The 20,126-nt window shown below is 44.2% G+C and overlaps 1 protein-coding gene across 1 annotated transcript in view; it reads left to right on the plus strand.

Moving 5' to 3' along the window:
* The window catches only part of ORC1 (origin recognition complex subunit 1), a 142,234-nt gene that overhangs the window by 35,084 nt on the left and 87,024 nt on the right, over nt 1-20,126 (plus strand). Inside the window, exons 2-4 of the mRNA XM_078670617.1 lie at nt 9,210-9,337; nt 17,555-17,733; nt 19,586-19,976. Of these exons, the coding sequence (XP_078526743.1) occupies nt 9,210-9,337; nt 17,555-17,733; nt 19,586-19,976 (698 nt within the window). The remainder of the gene's footprint in view (nt 1-9,209; nt 9,338-17,554; nt 17,734-19,585; nt 19,977-20,126) is intronic.

Consider the following 20,126-nt stretch of genomic DNA (forward strand, 5'->3'; position numbering starts at 1 on the left):
AGTAGAAACATTCATATACGCATATACCGCAGCTACTGTCACCTGTCTCGTAGAGCGAGCCCGCTAATAGAACGTATCTGCCTTCCGGGTCAGTCAAAGCATGGGACATCCACCAATGGAGTCCCTTTCGTATTACAGCCGCGTCTCTCCTAGCATATTTTGAGTATGAAGTCTGTCTCCCCACCCTCAAGTGCGCAGTCTAGAAGTCGATGCGACACAACAGTGTGTCTCTTAAAAGATACACACATCCACCTTATGTCGAAGGAGATTGGTATGAGCTAGACTCGCTTTTCTGTAGTCATTCCATTTAATTGCATGAAACAGTAGCCATGTTATGTATAGGGTATGGGTTTGGTATGGGCCTGAATGTGTCTGAGTAGCATAGCCAGATGTTGGTAAGTGTGCATTGTGGCGTGATGAGCACATGGCGTAAATAAGAGAATAAAACCTGAGTCGATCCATAAAGCAAGGTAATGATCCAAACGTACAGTTTGACACCCCACCCAACTCATGTTCCAATTTGATTTGTGAAACAAACCTCCTCCCCCCCCCCACCCCCATCTCCCACATCAACCCCAATTGGTTTGTGCCATAATACCCACACTTGAACCAAGAACAGTCTTGCAATCAGAAGTTCAAGAGGAATTTATCTCTGGGAGCCTAGGAGTCACCTGCATACTTCCCCGCCATTAACAGCTGTGTGGCCGAGATAGTTGTACAGGGGAAACCCCATATAACATTATATAATTTTGATGTGCGCAGCTCAGAACAACCTCAAGGAGTGCAAATACCTGTAACTAGTTAATTGTATAATGGCATGGAGATGTGTTTGTGGTGAGGCATTGCGGTAATTCATAAGTCTCATTATTCCGGTTTACTTATTAAGGAAGACATTCTGGACTGTGAATACGCCTGCTTCAGGGTGTCTATAGGTCCGCACCTGACCCTTTCTGGACTTTTGGTTTTACCGCCCTCCAGGGCCGGCGTCCAAGTTCATAGATGCCTTTCTGGAGATTGTTAGCACACTTGTTGTAGGATCGGCTAATTTTACTATCTTGGGAGATTTTAATCTCCACTTACACCTCATTCATGACAGTGCCATTGGTAGTCTATTAGCTGACCTGGATGCCTTACAACTGGAGCAATTGGTGTCAGGCCCCACGCATATAGCCGGGCACCTTCTAGACCCTGTTTTTTCTAACTTACAATCCATGAAGTCCGAAACGCCTAAACCTATGGGATGGACCGATCATTCCTTAATAGAACTATCGTTATCGGTCACAGAGGCACCTCAGCGCTGCCTTTGATACGGTGTCACATGGCATTCTTCTCCATCGATTAGAGTCAGCGGGGGTCACTGGGTCGGCCCTAGAGTGGTTCAGATCCTTCTTGACAGAGAGATCTTTCCGTGTGTCCTCCTCCCGTTCCTCTCTGTCCCAGGCCATCGGGCAGGGGGTTCCGCAGGGCTCAGCATTGAGCCCGTCGCTGTTTAATCTCTCTGTCCAGCCTCTAGCTGCTGTCGCTAAACTGTCGCTGCCTGTACATATTCGAGGTATGGACGGCCAGCTTGCTTTCAGGAAAGCTATTAAAACTTTCCTCTTCCCCTCAGTGTAGTCCTTGGTTCGTGACGTCTGTTACGACCTTCCCTGTTGTGTGTGCTTTTAGATCTCTTGCAGCGCCGGGACGCTCCTTTGCTGGGGCAGCTGTGCGCTATAGAAATCATTTAACATAACAGGTCCCCACTCCGGCCCCAGTATAGTTATGTCGCTTTACATCATTTCCTCATGTGGTAGTCAATCATTGTCGCTCAGCCGGGCATCTGCAGATGAATGTGGCAAGGTTGCCGTGGACCTACGAACATGTTTAGCAAATCGAAGTGCAGATTTGGCATACAAATAGTGCGTCTTCCCCTCATAGAAGATTCACAGCTTGGATGGATACGTGTGGGCGTGGGGCATGCCGGGCTTTTGGATAATTTGTTTGCGAGTAGGAAGTCTCGATGGACCGTCTGGGTGAAGTCAGCATAAAATGAAATGTTGTTACATTGATACTGTAGCGCCACCCGTTCTCCGGCCAACCTTAGGACGACATCACAAAATCGGTAATTCAGCATGCAGGTCACAATGGGTCTGGGTGGGGCACCCACCGGCAGCTTGGGTCAGAGCGAGATCATTGAGCCCTTTCCACTATGAAGATGACAGAAAAATCAGAACCAAATAATTCATGCAATAAAGTATCCTCTTTAAGATAGCAGTGGGTTCCGCAATGCCCGTGATACAGAGATTGTTTCATCTAGAGGAGACCTCCATGTCCTCGTTCTTGGCCTTTGAAGCTCAGTACTTTGTCCATCTGTAGTAGATGCTCTTTTGATTCTGCTTGGAAATTGTCTGCATCTGTGATTGTTTTCCTGCTGATCCAGACAGGTTTTGTGTTTATCAATACGTTGTTTAACTTAGTTTAGGTAGTTTATAAGAAGTTCCAATTTAGAAAAGATGGTTTTTAGGCTTGACTTCACATCCAGAATTATAGTGCGAAGATCGTTGCCAGGCATCCCTTACTCCTTATGAAGTCACATTGGGCTCAGATTCTGAGCCCTGTTCGGCTTATTGGGTGAGATTTCCATTTTCAAATGAGTTTAGCTTGCTTGGCAACTTGTTTACTAATTGCAGGTCAACTTAAGCACGTTCTGTGGATAATCGTTTTAATGTGAGTTCAACTGGCACAAGAGTGCAGGAGTGCCCTCTCATACCGCAGACCCCAGAGCAGGGTGAAGAATAAGTGTGTTGTCTGCAAAGAGTAATCATTGTCCCACCAGCTCGTCGTAGGACGGGGGCCTGCTGTATGTTATATTCGACACGGGCAGTAACCAGCCTATCCAAGGAGGGTGAGGTTCAGTTGTAGTATGGCCGTACTTGTAGTGGTAATCCAATCAGCGAACATCCAATAACAGTGCTTGGTAGCCAGCATTACTTTGGTTGGCCCCAACCAGTGCGATGCGGCCTGCCGCAGTCCTCCATAGCACAGCAATTAAGTTGGCGCGCACTTACCCCAGAGGAGCTGCGGCCCTCTCAGAGAGCGTCCATCTTGCTGCATGGCTAAGCCACACCCCTCAAAATTAGATTATGAACTAGGGTAGGAGACTACCCACCCCAAGGAATAATCACAACCATTTTCAGGGTGAACCCTAAAAGTCACTAAATTACACTGATCTCAACCCCTCGTAATTCTGGCACAGTGCAGATAGGCTTAACTTAAGGCAATGTGCAAAGTATTTATGCAGTACAAAAACAGTAATAAAGTCAAAATGTAAAACAATTAAAATACCAAACCGAATAAGTACAAGTTATTAAACAAAATGACACCTAATTGACAATCCAATCAGGGAGACCAGAGAGATGAATTTTTAAAGTTTTTAAGTAGGGGTAGCACCAAGAAGCAGAAAATACAATGAGACAACTCTCACTGTAGACAGGATATAATGGGACCTAGGCACAATTTAATGAAGACCGCGCGGGAACACCGTTCCGATTCACCGTTCCGATTCACCGTTCCGATTCACCGTTCCGATTCACCGTTCCGATTCACCGTTCCGATTCACCGTTCCGATTCACCGTTCCGATTCACCGTTCCGATTCACCGTTCCGATTCACCGTTCCGATTCACCGTTCCGATTCACCGTTCCGATTCACCGTTCCGATTCACCGTTCCGATTCACCGTTCCGATTCACCGTTCCGATTCACCGTTCCCAAAGATTTTCCCTTCTGACTTTATTCCTTTAAGTCCCAATCCACCACAGAAGTATACTTCTAACGGGCATTCCCAGGGACTTGGAGGCTGGGGGGGGGCCTTGTGCTCTGAGGGTTGTGTGTGTGTGTGTGTGTGGGAAGGCGTAGTATGTCCCATTTTCCTCCCATATCTAACACATAATCTAACACATAATCTAACACATATCCAGCTTGAAGCAGCCACAGTACTCCAATAAACCTGGAAACAGAAGGTTTGCAGAACAAAGCAGAGTTTTCCAGTACCAGGTTGTGGATACCCAAGAATTGTTTGGTTACCCTGTTTCCCTTTCTTTCAAGTATGCTGCAGGAGAGTAGGATCTGCTTACTATGGTTACCCCCACTTTTTGCTGTATTTCACTGATTTATCGACTTTAGTCTGGCTGTGCCCCTGCTAACCAGGACCCCAGCCTAGCTGCTTGCTCTCTAAATTGATTGCATGTACATTAGGTACACTCCAGATTGGTTACTGGGTAACCCTTGTGATACCCTAGTATATGGTACCGTAGGTACCAAGGGCATAGGTACTCCAGAGGCCTACCAGGGGCTGAAGCATGTATTATGCCACCCCTGGGAAGCCTTCCAAAATGGCACCACATGATAGATAGATAGATATATATATATATATATATATATATATATATATATATATATATATATATATATATATATATATATAGATATATATATATATATAGATATATAGATATATAGATATATAGATATAGATATATATAGATATATATATATATATATATATATATATATATAGATATATATATAGATATATATATAGATATATATATAGATATATATATATATAGATATATATATATATATATATATATATATATATATATATATATATATATATATATATATATATATATATATATATATATATATATATATATATATATATATATATATATATATATATATATATATATATATATATATATATATATATATATATATATATATATATATATATATATATATATATATATATATATATATATACACTCCTATGTCCTGAAGGCAGAGTGATTGGTTTTGTGTGAGAGGGTGCCCAAGCATGAGCTGAGCCCCTCTGCAGCTATGGGAATCCCTTCCTTATAGCTGTTCTATGATACAGCCATACCATATACTCTTAAGTCATTATAACCTTGCGGTTAATGCCAACTTTGGAATGGCTGCATCAAAACATGTTGTGTTTGGTGTCAAACACTTTGGAGTGCTACCCCTCGCCAGTTCTGACAGCGGGGGTGTATTCCACCCTTCTAGAGGGAGAAGACATGTACACACTGGTAAACCCGGTAGAAGTTAAACAGAGCCCCAGCATCACAAAATGGATGCTGCTGCCACAGACAAAAGTCTGACCTCCTGCTACTGGACGAAGCTCCGGCAGGGGAGGCTTGGACAATAGGTTTCCTTCCCAGGGAGGTGCCAGCACCTCCCCAGACAGGCTTTAGTGTATTGGGGCAGGGTGGGTTGCATTCAGTGAATGCTTTTCAGACCGTGCCTGGGGCACACAAGGTGTCCCTGTGCATTTCCCAGTTCAAACCGGTTGCTGGGGCACTCAGCCCCAGCTCTGGCGCGAAACTGGACAAAGGGGAAGGGGCGTAACCACCCAATCCCCAGGTCCTCCCCTAGGTGGGACCCTAGAGTTAGTCCAACCCCTAAACTTGGTATAAGTATAGGACCCCAGTCCCTAGGACTTTAGATTATCCTGGACGAAACTCTGAAATATAAATCTTGGACCTTCGACATTCCATTTCGACTGGAAGTGGAAGAATCTCCCTTGGGGTCAAATAAGGACCCCCTCCTGTTCAAACAGGCACCAAAGAAGCATCTTGCCGGTCTGCATTTTCGAGGCTCCCACCGTTTCCCGAAGAATCTGCGACAGAGGACACGGCCTTCCAGACATCTCCGAGGCCGACACGAGTCCCCAGCAAATCTGAGACCTGTAGCCATCACGAGAGACTTGGGACCGAAACTCCTGGACATCCAGCACATTTGCTAGTGCATTGACTTCCCGAGCTTTCCCGAAGTTGTGCATTGGGCTACTTGTAGTAAAAGCCCGGAGCACCTTTTGCACCGTAGTTGGTGGGCCTACACTCCACGAGTGTTCTGTAGGCCTGCTTCCTGCTAGAGGCCCCTTCGCTATTCCTGGTCCGTCGACTGGTGAGTCCCCACAAAGGAATCTTCTTTGTTTCTTGGGCGTTCCTGGTTGCTCCAGACGTGCCCTGACTCCCCTCCAAAGGATGAGTCCCTCAGACCTTGCTGGTCTGCACTGAAGCCAATCTTGTCATCTTGCGTGGGTTGCTGTTGCCAAGGCTTGTTAGGTCCAATTCAGATACCGACACTGCAGCACTCGACATCCGACGTGGGACAGCTGGAATCCAGCTCCTGGTTGTCGTCGATTCCTCCTGGACCTCGTGGCTGAAGAGTCAAGCTTCACCTACATCACCTGAAATCACCCGACATCGACTGCAATCTTCTTGTCGCCTTCCTGGCTAGTGACCCAGACTCTGTCCCCTCTGCTTTCAGGTTCTTCAGATCTCCAATCCACCCTTGGATCCATCCAGACACTTTTTTCCTGGACGCCTGCAGCACTTCTTTGCAGCTTCCCACTGGAAAAGACGATGAAACCCGACACAAAAAGACACCTATGCACCCGACTTCCCTGGGTGAGGTAAAACGAGTACTTCGGTGCTCCCGAGTGTCTTGGCTCTCGAAGTGTCCAGTCCTGAAGGGGTTTGTTCCTAGTCCACTTCTAAGTGTCCTTATTATTTTAAAATCTAATTGCGAGTTTCTACATAGAAGTCAATTGTGATTCGCGGCTGTGTTTAGACACTGCAACTGTCCCCTGTGGGTCTCCTGCGTCCCTACCTTGGGTGGTTCCTGGTTCCCGGTTCCCCCAGCGGTTCTACTGGCCCTAGGCCTTGCTTCTATCCCTCTAGTGGTTCTTATACCACTTTCTTAGTATATGGTTTGTGAGGCACCTAGGACAAAACGCATACTGTGCTAATTTACTGTGTTTAAGTTCTTGCATTGTACGTTTGCCTCTAGCCTCATAAAGAGACTAGAGAGGGGTGTGTTTAGAATAAATACATATATTTTACAAATATACCTGGTGTGGTTCTGCTTTCATTTGGTCATTCAGGAGATTATAGACTGGTAAAACAAGCTGCTTTACATTCCTTCAAGACTTAGCCTGAAAGCTGCTCTCCACAGCTACCACTAGGATAGCTTTCTATAAAGGTTGTCTAAACCTACCATCAATAAGGGTCGTTAGGACTGGTGCAAGGTGCCCACTAGAATAGTGGACATCATATGCCAGGCCAACTTCTCACATGTGCTTTCAGTATTATATGTAAAAGCTCAGCAGACCTGTCATGCAGGATTTGATATTTCAAGCAGAATTTGACACTACGATGTCGAAAAGGATGCTCCTAGCCCCGCAGTGCATATTTTGTCAGGTTCATAGAACTGATCTCTTCCTAGTCAGATTAGCTTATTGTTTGCACCTAGAAGGTACTTTACAGCATTTTCACACCTATTAAGATGCTAATTACTGACTGGCAGAAATGACAGATCTAGCCTACAAGAACTTGAGGCAGAGAAAATGGTTCTTTCTAAAAGTTATCCTTAACATTTATTAAAACTCCGACTTCACAGTTGGATTTTGTTTTAATCAATATTAAAAATTGTTGTTTATTTTTCTAGCTAGTTTCATTCCCTAAATAAAGAATTGGGCTTTTAATCTATACTCTGGTTTTATACTTAGGACAGTTAGGCTTGCCACAGTGAAACATTTGCTTTTGTATGCTGGCCACTGTCTGAACATGTTCCCATTAAATGGCTACATGTTCTACTTTAAAATAACAAGCACCCTGCCTTTTGGATTACAAGGCCTACATAGGGGTGACTTTATAAAATTTATCATTTATTAAAAAGTAGTCCTTGATCCCTCAAAAGGGTTTATTTTGGCACATTGAATTGAAGGTTTTAAACTGCCACAGTTTGGCTGCAATAGTAGGCCTGGATCCATGTTTGCACTGCCACTGGAGTGGATGGCACAATAGGTGCTGCAGTCCTCAGTCAGCATTTAACTTCCAGGATCTGAGTACACTCCCATACAGTAAGTGCCTATGGGCAAGGTAAATATACAAATTAGGAGTATGCTAAATCAACCACGTTAAAATGGGAGCACAGGTGCTTTACTACTGGTTAGATGGGATGAAGTGCAGAGAGTTTTAAAGCCAACAAAAAATATGGGTCTGGCACAAGGCGAAAAATCTGAAGTGACCATGCAGAAACGGTGGACCTCCTACAGACCACTTTGGTTCGCTAATGTGTTTCTAGCTTATTGAAGAAGTCTTGTAAAGATGATGTGGAGATTTGGCTGCTCTCTGGGTTGCAAAAGTCCAGAGTTTTGCAGAGGTCCTTGGTTGGGCATTCGCCGTTGCCGATCCTGCTTGAGTAAGGGATATTTTGCCTTTTTATGAATGATTTGAGTGTATTTTGTTTTCTTTCTTTTTTGCCTTGCTTTGAAGTTCTTTATAGGATCGGTATTCCAAAGGCTATGGTCATCCATTCATAACTTCTCAACGGAATTTATGTTCTTTGATTGCGTGTTTGTAGTTAGATGAAATGCCAGCTCTTGCATTTTTAATTTGTTCCTTTGTAAGTTGTGGGGTGGTGGGATTCAGTTGATACTTTATTTGGTATCTTGAGTGGGATGATCTGATGATCAGTCTTTGTGACTAGTGAATTTTATTGAACAACGATTAGTTCTGAATTGAAAAATATTACATCCAGTATATGACAAGCTAAGTGGATTGATCCAGAGGCAATCTGTTATAAGAGGGGTGGGTGTGTGTGTGTGTGTGTGTGTGTGTGTGTGTGTGTGTGTTATTGAGTAGTGATATAGTGGCATTTAGTTGAGTAATATTTATTTTAAATAAAATTAGATTATTAGGTCACAGAGTATAGGCATATTGGAGATTTTGGTTGTCAGATCTGATACTGCTTAACTGAAAATAAAATCACACTACCATCTAAAATGGAAAGAATATACATCACTGGCTAGTGCACGTAAACTTGTACTTTAATAATCACTAAGGTAGTTCACTTGCCAACAACGTTGCTCTAAGGTGACGGCAATTGTTTATTTTCATGTCTTATCTGGTCACCAAAAACAAGTACACTTATATATATTTTTATGGTTCGACTTTGCTCCCCTACTGCCACTCACTCTCTTTAAGTGGCTATCCCCGTGTAATGGGGGTAATCTACAGCAGTAAACCCATAGCAGCACAGACATGTTTCTTTATTTGTCTCTTCTCCTGGGTTTGGGATGTGTGATTTGTACTGCATTCTTTTTAAAATGTAATGTTTCTTTGTACCTTCTTTTGTAGGAGACTTTTTATGAGTTCAGAAGAAAATCCTAAGGGAAATTACATAAGCAACGGAGACTATATCTTAGTAGAAGGAGATGACCCTGATCGACCCTACGTGGCCAAACTTCTGGATCTATATGACGATGGTAAAAGTCAATACATTTTATTGATATTACTCTTAAGTCTAGGTTTCTTCTTCCAATGTTACAGATACATGAACTCATTCATGCAGTATTTACATCACAAGCAAGTGTTTTAATATAAGTTGATGAGGACAACTGCCATTATCTGTCCTTGTAATAGAACCTGTATATACTCCAAAACGTCCCTTCAACACTTTTTGTTTTTTCTGGAAGTTGCCAAGGAGCTTCAGGGACTGAATATTGTGACTATAACGCTGTTTAAATTTAAGCCTTGTTCATGGGGTTGGTGGGGCTATTGAAATGTGTGCTACCCTAGCATTGTATGGGCCTCCCTAATTGCCCATGGTCACAAGTTAATGCAAGGAGGGTTCCACCACCAAAAATTGGCATGACTAAAGTTGGGCGTCCAGTTTTTGGGCAAAACATTAGCACAGTCTCTTCCATCCTTGTCACAAACTAACCAGGGTGGTTATTGTGGTATAGTGCCTCACCTACAAGAGTAGCTTTTACTTGCAGTGCCAGGAAAACTCCTGACTGTTGTTATTGTGACTGCAGCAGGGATCAGTATCTGAATATATTTAAACTTCTCTCAGTGCAAGATTTGTTTCAAGATTTTGAAGTGTATCAATCCTTCTGCTAAGCACTCAGTTACTCTCCTCAGTCACACAATAGCAATCCTCAAATAAATTAAATTAGCATGTAGTTACTGGAGATGAGTGGATTTGTGTCTCAAGCGCAGATAGAAGGTATGGGGACATAATATCAAAGTCGTTCTGAGAAGGTCCGATGTAACAGGTAAGTCCTTAACAGAAAGTATGGTTAGTTCATGTAAAATCCTACCAGTAAGGCTGGTGGGGTGCAAATCTAGTTGCACAATTGAAAATGGCCTAGGTTAGAACCTGGGAGCGACCGTAGTATAAGAGTAGACTGCACGAGGGTTAGGTAAATTCTGCCGCGTTACACAAGCTAAGTAAGTAGGAAGGTAAGGGGACCAGGTTGTCGTTATCTGCTGTCAGTATTTACACATGAGCCAGCACAAGCATTACTTATTTCAGTATGGGTATATTATCTTTTGTAGATGAGAAATAAGTTGCTTGAATCATGCATTACATGTCTGTTAAATGGCATTCATTACCTGTATGTTAAATGGCATTCATTTGCAATTGATTCAAACCAAAATGGAGGGCGCGGTATGTATGGGGGAGGGCTTGAAAATCTGGACCTTCCATGCAATACATTGTAAAGTATTTACATTCAGATGTTTAGGGATCTTTACATGTCTGTCTAAAACACTGTCTTCTCCTAGAATGTCTGCATTAAATGTAGTTTAAGTAGATGGGAAGCAATTATTCTGTGAATGTGTTGTGATTAAAATACGATAGATGTTTAATGCATCATGTATAAGAAAAGTGCACTGTGAACCCGCACATCATTAGGAATAGTCGACTTTGAGGTACTGATTTGAGAAGGGTAAAATGCTTTATCGAGTGATGTTACTAAAATATGTTGCACAAACCTCTCCATACAACAGTACCAATAACCTTTGCGTGTACAGCAGTTTATTGTAGACTGCGCATATAATATGCATGAGTGTATTTGTTTACTTTGTTCACAAAACTGTGATTGGAGACAAATTGATTTATCTGTTTCTTTGATACTAGCTGTTAGTGCAAAGACATAATACTTTGAATAAACGTAATAGTAAAACAATCTCACTTCTTAAAAGTGAAACATTCATTAGTTTTCTTTATTTTCAGAAAATCTAAATACATTTACAGTGCTAAATAGTCACTATATCTAACTTTAAAAGTATGATTGAGACTCATTTTATACAATAAAAATCCTTCAATGCATATACAAATACTATACAGTCAACGTCAGAAAGATACCTTGCCCAACAATGAAACAACAGTCCCTTCTCCTGCACAGCATGGTTGTGTGCATTTTCATTAATGCCAACCACGGGGGTGAGGGCACCAGAGTCCTGTTGAGGGAAGCACAAAATGTCTCAACAGGACTCTGGAAAGGAACATCTGACTGCAGTACATCTCCCAGCCTTACAGAACCTTTAGGGTGGATTAACTTTGAAAGCCTCTTATGATGAAAAACCAGTGACTATTTTCTATCAGATGTCTTCGGAAATCTTGTACAACTTTTGTTAACTTCTTTACCACTACCACAAATGGCTTCATGTCCAGATTTCTAGAGCTTTGGCCATGTGGAATCTCCTTTACTCTCATCTTCCCAACGTGTCCACCAAGTTGAGTCCATCCTCCATCTATGATGCTAACGGCTCTTTTGCTGAGGTAATAGTTGTAACCATAATAGCTTCACCCTGATAGTACATGGCAATGAGGTGCCAAGGAGCACCTTCTGCACAATGAAAACACTGCAAAGCATCTTCCAAACCATGGATTCCAACATAAATTACAAGCTATCCTCGCTACTGTGATTTCCAAGCATGGCTATGCCAATAGCCTATACCGTTGAGCACCATGCTTCATCATATGCAAAAAAAAAAAAAAACATTAGAATGGTGCAGCAATACTCAATGGATCACATGACTGCAGATCTGCAAACACTTCACATGCTACCTGTAGCTAGATGATATAAGTTCACAGCACTTTGCATTGTCCACGGAGCCTCATAAGGAAAAATGACTGCATACCTAAAAATTAAATGTAAACACTAGAAACAAAAGTGTACCATGTTCTCCAGGTTAGCGTTCCAGGTAGTCATGCCACTTTAGAATAAGAAATCCTAGGAGGATCTGCTTTCTCTGTACAAGGTGCCAAGCTCTGCTCGCCAAGATTTGAAGCATCTAGAAACATTTAAAGTTCAGCAGAGAAGTTAAAACATGATTTTCCCAAGATAATTATATCATCAATTGACCCTCTGATACAACCCAGAACAATAACCCATCTACCAGTAAAAGCACAGTTGAGTGCTGTGGAACAGTCTTGACTAGCACACCATGCCAAGAGGACAGACATAGGCATTCGATCCAAATTGAGGAGCTCCACCCAACATATTCTTATTATGACTACATCATACATATGGAACATAACTAATGTTCTCCAATCGGCATTAAAAGAACCCCTTACCTCTCTGCACTTGAAGACCTACAACCTGACTGACGACACATAACTCGAACCTTAGCCCCCACCCACACACTTGACATAGCACACTGTCTTGTCTACCATACCTTTGTGGATTTTGGGGGTCTTTTGGGGGACCACCCAAAAGGTGCAGGGATCACCCTATAGTCCACGGGTCCGGAATACAAACTGAGACCAACTCTGCAGCATGGAGAGAAAGGATATTTATTACAAGCTCATGAGATGGAGAGAGCATCAGCAACAGACACCCATAGCTGTCTGAGAAGGCAGTCTGCAGAATCTTCTTACTTTACATCTTATATACCCTCTATCTTGCCCTAGGAATGTAACGGAGTTGTACCAATAATACTTTATTGCATTCGTAAACAATGGTCAATCTGGTGGATCAGCAGGTGAGTAGCCTTTGGGGGTTTTCGCAGGACATGGGCAAAACATTATAATTACATAGTACACAGAGGTCAATCTGATAAGCCCAGGTGGTAGCGGTGAGGCCCCTGCAGGGTGTAGGAGAAAAGCATGTTTATACAAATAAGTCCACAAATGTTAGTTGTTTGGACCGCTGCAGGGCACAGGCGAGAGGTATGATTACACAGCAAGCAGGGATAGGCCTGTTGGACGCCTGCAGGGCGTCGTGCGCAGGGTTAAGACGATAAACATCTGAGAAACTCCCTGTCCGACTGGTTGAGCATGGGCTGGTCAGTTTGTAGCAGGCCAAAGCAAGAACAGGGTGTGAGTGTCCGTGCAGGAATGTGGCAGGTCAAAAGTGGAGCTCCAGAGTGTTCGTGATACAGAGAGAGGTCAGTCATGAAGGGTATAGCACAAAATGGTGAAGTGAATGGCAAGATAACAGACCTACTTTTCCACACCTTCTACCTCCAATCACAAGATGGACAAAAGTTACTGTAGTGTTTTGGATGGTTCTACCAGTGCCAATTTGATATATGCCCTGTTATTATACAAATACATAAGTTAATTACCAGAGTCCCTCAATGTCAACTGGACAGGTATTAAAGAACCAGTGAAACCTCTTTGACAACTTGTTTAAATTACCACCCAATACTAACCAGACAGGCCTGCAGAGACCAAGATATTCCACAAATTGCTGGTCATCAGAGAACTGAAACATATTCCACTGTGCACGGCCAAAATATTCACATACTGTCAGCGCTGACATCTTCTAATGACTGGATACAATACTTGCTATTATGGTCATTAGAAGAAGAAATAAGGATGTAATTGACAAGAACTGATGCTAAAGTGCCGGGGTGCGTGTCCAAGGTGGTGCCTATACAGAAGTGTTCCTGCCGAGCTCTGCCGCCCATAGCCAACAAGAGTCTGCCTCAGCTGCAAAACAGCTGCACCAAAACTTTATGGGGGAAGGTTCCGGAGGTATTGGGGAGGCTCCTGGAGGTAGCAGGGAGCATGCCACATTGCTTCTTTCCCTCCTGGCCGGCTCGGTGGTGACTCATGGCCACAATAAAAGATGGCTGCTGCACCAGATCCTGCTGCCTAGTGGAGCAGTCTCAGTGCCCGAACTGAGCACTCCACCCCGCCTCTGGAAGCAGCGTATGCCAGCTCAGTGGCAACTCACGGCCGCGAGGGCACCCTGGATCCCGGGGCCCAGCAGACCCGTTTGGCACTACCCCTTGAAGAGGCTGCATAATGGCCACACCACTGGAGAGATTTAAATCCAAACCCAGGGAGCCGCAGCAGGTACAGGCACCTGCAACGCCGAACACCTCCATACACCAGATTAGACACAGAGCCTCCAAAAAAACTCTGGGGGGAGCCCGCTGTATACATTTGAGGCACAGTTGTGACTTTGCAGTATGGTGAATGCTAGGTACACATGCCCCCATTTATAACCACTTTCCAGGCACGCTATCAAAGGTCACCAGAGAACCATGACCTATTCTACCCTGCACGTCCAAAATAGTCACCTACTCTGCCACTACCTTCCTGCACAAGAAGGGTGTGAAATACAAGTGGTGGCACTTCTTTCAACTAATCTTTGTATAGACCAACAAAGCACATATAGTCCATGCTATGGAAGAAGCGAAGTCAGTCCAAGAAGCAGCCCCCAATCTTACCGGGGTCCACAAAACAGGGAGGCAGGGGGGCCGGTGACCATTTAGGCCAGAGCCCCCACAAGGACACCAGGATTGAATTGCAAGTAAATACTGTAGAGCTACCCACCAATCCAACCACTATCCACCAATCCGTCCACCGGAAGCAAAACCACTGGCATATAATGCTGCCATAGCCGCAAAGGGGTACAAACTATTGGCAGAACCCTGGCAACACACAGATCCAATAAAGACACCACTCTGAAAGAGACACCCACCAAGACAGCCGCCTAACAGCCAGACCCTGATAGGACACCTTGCCCATGCCACAGCCTCCCCATGAGCCACACTCCATGGATGCGGACATACCGAGGTGAAAGCCCCGGTCACCTGCCCCCTCTTAGATTCCTACTTTTGCTTACATCAGAACGGCCTAGCAGCCGTGTGGGGGAAAAAGTCACCACGGATGTCAAAGAAATCAAGAGGGACAAGGTGGACATTGGTCAACTAGTGGCTACACTGGAACAAACCAACAAAGTCGGAGAAGAGGCACGAAGCACCCACAGGTGCAAACTTCTTGAACTGCGAGACTGAAACATGAATCTGAAACTTCACCTAGAGGACCTTGAAAAAAGTTGGCGCCATTCCAATTTCCAAACTAAATGTGTCCATCCATAAGCAGACTCTGGCAACCTAAAGGGTTACATCCATCGCCTCTTTTGCAATCTCCTCCCAGACGTTGCAAAGAAGGACAAGGCCCTTGATCCAACCATGAAGCTGGCAGGCCTGCCACCGAGTCAGGATATCCACCACTATTAGCAGAAGAAAGCCATTATGACAGTGGCATGAGACCAAAGCTCGATCATGTTTGAAGGGCCAAAAGTCTGGCTCTATTTGGCTTTAACATCTATAGTGCTGCAGCGTCGCTGCTCCCTTAAGGCTGCCGCAACCTTCCTGCATGGGAAGGGAGTTGAATACAAGTGGGGGCACCCCTTTCAACTAATGTTTATATGGAACAACAAAACACCTATGGTCCATACTATGGCAGAAGTGAGATCGGTTTTAGTACTGGAAGACACGCAAGGAGAGCGACCAGCCTAAATCGCTTCGCAGCAGCTGAAGAGGAAGTCACTTGGCCAAGAACACCACCCAATAAATCATTGTGAATATAAGCCGTCGTGACTTCTCTGCCTTACTTCAACTCCAAAACCATGAATCTTTTCAGGACCGCAACTCCTCATAGTACCGCACCCACTGGACATCTGCTGTCTTTAACTCCACGGTACAAAAGGGGGTCGTGATGGACGAAGCATCTGAACCAATCAAACACTCACACCCAGTCAACAGATCTGGGTTTAGTCCATCACCGTTAAACCCCAGTTCTTCTTCTTCAATACCCGCACCCAACGGCCGGACTCTTGTCTTGGACAGCTCACACCTTGGAAGACCAGGACACCATGGCATCTGCCGGGGACCATGCAGATGGCTCTTTCCACATCCACACCATGGCCATGTCCACCGCTCTATGACTGTATGTTTAAGATAATGAGTTTTAATGTCCAAGGCCTTAATGCCCCAGTGAAATGGCTTGCACTCCTAAACATCCTTCGCGACTCACAGGAGACCCACCTCCTCAAAAAGGATTGAAAACAAATGCAATTTCGCTGGTTTGCCTGGCAGTATTTCTCCTCGGTTCCTAGCAATAAGGCAGGAGTGGGGAATCTTACTCGCCACAACCGGTCAGGTCCCAGTCCTCCAAACGCAGGCAAAGATACCTGAAAGACTCCTTTCATTAAGGATCACGATCCACGCACACCCTTACTTACATTAGCCACTCCCTATACCCCCAATGAGCATTAAGAACAATGAATCCATGACTCTCTGGAAAGAATATCTGCAGCCCCAGACGCCGACATACTAATAGATTGCAACTTTGACATAGTATCAGACAGCTTATACTATGAGGGGGGGTGAGGGGGGAGAGAGGAGAGAGAGGGGGGGAGGGGGGAGAGAGGAGAGAGAGGAGAGCGAGACTGTGAGAGCGAGACTGTGAGAGCGAGACTGTGAGAGCGAGACTGTGAGAGAGAGACTGTGAGAGAGAGACTGTGAGAGACTGAGACTGACTTTCAGCCCTAACCCAACTACAACTGGGCAAAGCGCCAGGACATGAGTTCCCACCTGCATTCTACAAGATCTTTGCCACACAGCTGGCGCCCTCCTCACCCACCTTTTTATAACTTCTTCGGGGACACAGGCACCCTCGCAGACACCATAAGGGAGACACACATCACTGTGATTCCCAAACCTTGGAAAGACCTCACATTGTGCTCCTTCTACCCACCCATCTCCTTGTTAAACGAAGATGCTAACCTCTTTACAAGCATACCTCAACCAGTGGCGGCTCCTCAGCTAAGGCGGATGAGTGTTTCCCCACTGATCAAAAAGAAAATGACTAACTTATCGTTATCATTTTATTTTTCCTATTGCATGCAGGCGGCCTGTGCACAGTGTGGTGTGGGGCTGGCCAGAGCAAGGGAGGACTGGTCTCGGCCAAATCTTTGAGGCCTGATAAGTTAAGCAATTGCATCTAGTCTGGTAGTCAAAATAAGCATATCTTCCAATTAAAAATATACTTGATTTGCCCTTGCTTTACGTTTTTAAGATTTTTGTGGAAACTGTTGTGTAGTCCTATTCATTACGATACTGGAAGTGTCTGAGAGGAAAATTTGAGGTGTGACCCAGCAGTGATTTTTGACCTAAAAATTTAATTGCATTTTATTGAAGGGCTACAACTGTGTAAACATTTTTTAAGAAACATAGTTCTATTTGTGAAGAAAATGTAATTTTATGCATTGTGTTGGATTCATCCAGCTGGTTAGACCCATTTTTTAATTCATGCATTGCTTGTTTTAATTTTTGTGTAGGACTGCTAGCCATCACTCTTTGGTGTTGGATGTTTGTGCGTCATCTATCACCTAAAAGAAATTGAACTGCTCTTCGCATGAAGTGAACTTTATGGCTATCTTGTGTTTCAGGTTCTTGCACTCAGTCCCGTAAGCATGCGGTTGTGCAGTGGTTTGCGCGCTTCGAAGAAGTCCCACGCACTAAACAAAAAAGGTTGGGACGGGAGGTTCACCCCCAAGAGATTTTCTTGTATGATGTCCCAGCTTGTGATAATGACATTGATGCTGAGACCATTGTTGGCACCGTTCAGGTGAGCACCTATTCCACATGCCCGCTTCCGCATACACTTCTTTGTGGCAATTTGTCGGACTGCTGCTCTGTTAAAAAAAAAAAAATCACCAATAGGAATAAATGCTGCATATAGATTTGAGGTTATGTACACACTTTGTTTAGCTTAGTTATGTTAAGCTTTTGTGCAATACTTGGTGTGGTGCAGAAAGAACACTAACTGTCAAGGCAAGGCTAGAAGAAAAGGGACTTGTTTTTAATTTCTCCCTCCATTCCTGTTGAAGCCTAGGCATGGGCATCCCTGCAATGGTGCTTATATAAAGTGTTCTTGACCCTGAAAAATGACAATTCAACTTCTTGTGAGGAGGAGGAATTGTCATTGGTCTTAGAGGGGAAGGCCTATAGAAACATCGGAATTCCATATGAGCTGCAGGAATCGTGTTGATAAAATGTCTCCATCAAAAGCTATGTCCTTTAAAGAATGTGCCTAGAAATTTGTGAAAACCCCTTGCTTCTGCACACATTATTCCCTTTGCCAATGGTCAAGATGATGCCAGATGGAGTACAGCAGGACAAAGAGTACACCTTGCAAACATGCTCTTCAGAGACTTTGGGTCAGACTGATTTGCATATGGCCATGCCTGAACTGGGGTGGTGGAGTGAGCTAAAGAATGATGATGGATTACACCCAGATCAGTTGACTGGGGGTGAGTGCTTGCAATGTTCAACACCCCGTCCGTCATCCCCTTTGGTTTTACTTTGGGTCAATGTCATCTAGTGGTGGGTTGACTAGTGTTGGCTCTGTTGTTATAGTCCTGAATGAATGGATGTTTGAGGATTGAGGCATGGTCTCACCCTGTTAGGAACTTAAGAACGGTTCTCCTGCTGGATAGGTACTTTCTGCTTTCAATCAAAAGAAAAGTATCTTTCCTTGCTCTATGATAGGTGGGGAGGGGGGGAGGGGGGTAAGTGGCAGTCCGATAGCTTAAGCTTTACTGTTGTCCCCTCTTCTACACATCACATGCAAGTTTAATTAAATAACATGTGGCTCATTAACTTGTCCTTTACATATCTCTTTAATTATTTTCCAGCTAAGGATGCATGATCTACATTGCTACCTGCTCCTGAAATATTCTTTTTCTGTCAAATCTTTTTTATTTCTCCCCCGGAGCAGGGAGTAGCAAAAGGGTGACTGGTACACAGCGTTAAGCCTACAACCCATTCAGGGCCGGCCGCGTTATGGCATGAGAAATGAAGTAACATTGACCGTGCTCGTACTCAATATTCTTGTACACAGCGTTTCGCCTACAACCCATCAGGGCCGCCCGCGTTATATTTTCCAGCGGACGCCGTGCAGTCACCGCCTAAGATTACCCGGTCCCAAAGACCAAATGTAACCATTAAACCAACAAGGTTAGAACTAGAGGACCAAGGAGGTCCAAACTTCAATAGAATGTCAGCAAAGATGACAGCAGATCGGAGAAGACAGTAAGAATAAGCAAAGAGAGAAGACAAGGAAAGAAAAGGCTCTCAGAGTGCAGAGAAGAGGACAGAGGGGGGTAGAGGGGAGGACATCGTGCCGGTCAACTGGACAGCTTGTAGCACCGACATTGCTCGAGGCCTCAAACATCGGGGCTTTACACCAGCAGCCTATCTGGTTCAGGGGGGACCACTGCATCTTCCACTAGCCGCAGCTCCCGGAGCTTAGGGGGCATATGGCGCATGTGCTCTACTGTGCATAAATATTTCACCAGAGGCTGCCACACCGCTTTAAATGAAACATTGTTTTTAAGGAGGCTGTTGTTATTGCACAATGCTCATCATTTACGTTCCTGTGATTTACTCCCATTTTCATTTAACTGTCCCATTTTTAGGTCCAAATGCTGCATCCCAATGCAAACCTACAAGTGAAGAAGGTTGGGGAAAAGGAATTGTTTGCAATGCTTTCTTGGAACGGAAAGACCTTTCAGCCTCTAACCTGTGCTTTGACACCTGAAGGCAAACAGAAAATGGAGAAATCTCCAGGCAATCGGACTGCCTGCCCACCCAAGCTACGAGTTTCTCCAGAAGATGGGGCAGTGGACATCATTTGTGCTGTAGAGGTAGAGTCTGGTAGAGTCAGCCATAGTTCAATGAAAAAGAGAGGTCTAGAAATTGAATCAAAACATTCTGCCTCGAAGTATTCTCATTCCAAAGACCGAATTGCACAGAGAGGTACCTGTGTTGGTGGCACGCCTGGAGCCAGAAAGAAGTTGCAGCTCTGCAGTACGTATAACTTTCTTTGATTTATTTATTTTTCAAGTTGATTAGTAGTGCATTTGCCATGAACCGATTCATCTTTAGGCACCACCCTATGATATTCTGTGTTATTTGTTTGGTTGTTTTTTCATAGTCTCAACAGTGTGCTGGAGCAAT

This window comes from Lissotriton helveticus, chromosome 1_2 (assembly GCF_964261635.1).
Source record: "Lissotriton helveticus chromosome 1_2, aLisHel1.1, whole genome shotgun sequence".
NCBI classification, from domain to species: domain Eukaryota; kingdom Metazoa; phylum Chordata; class Amphibia; order Caudata; family Salamandridae; genus Lissotriton; species Lissotriton helveticus.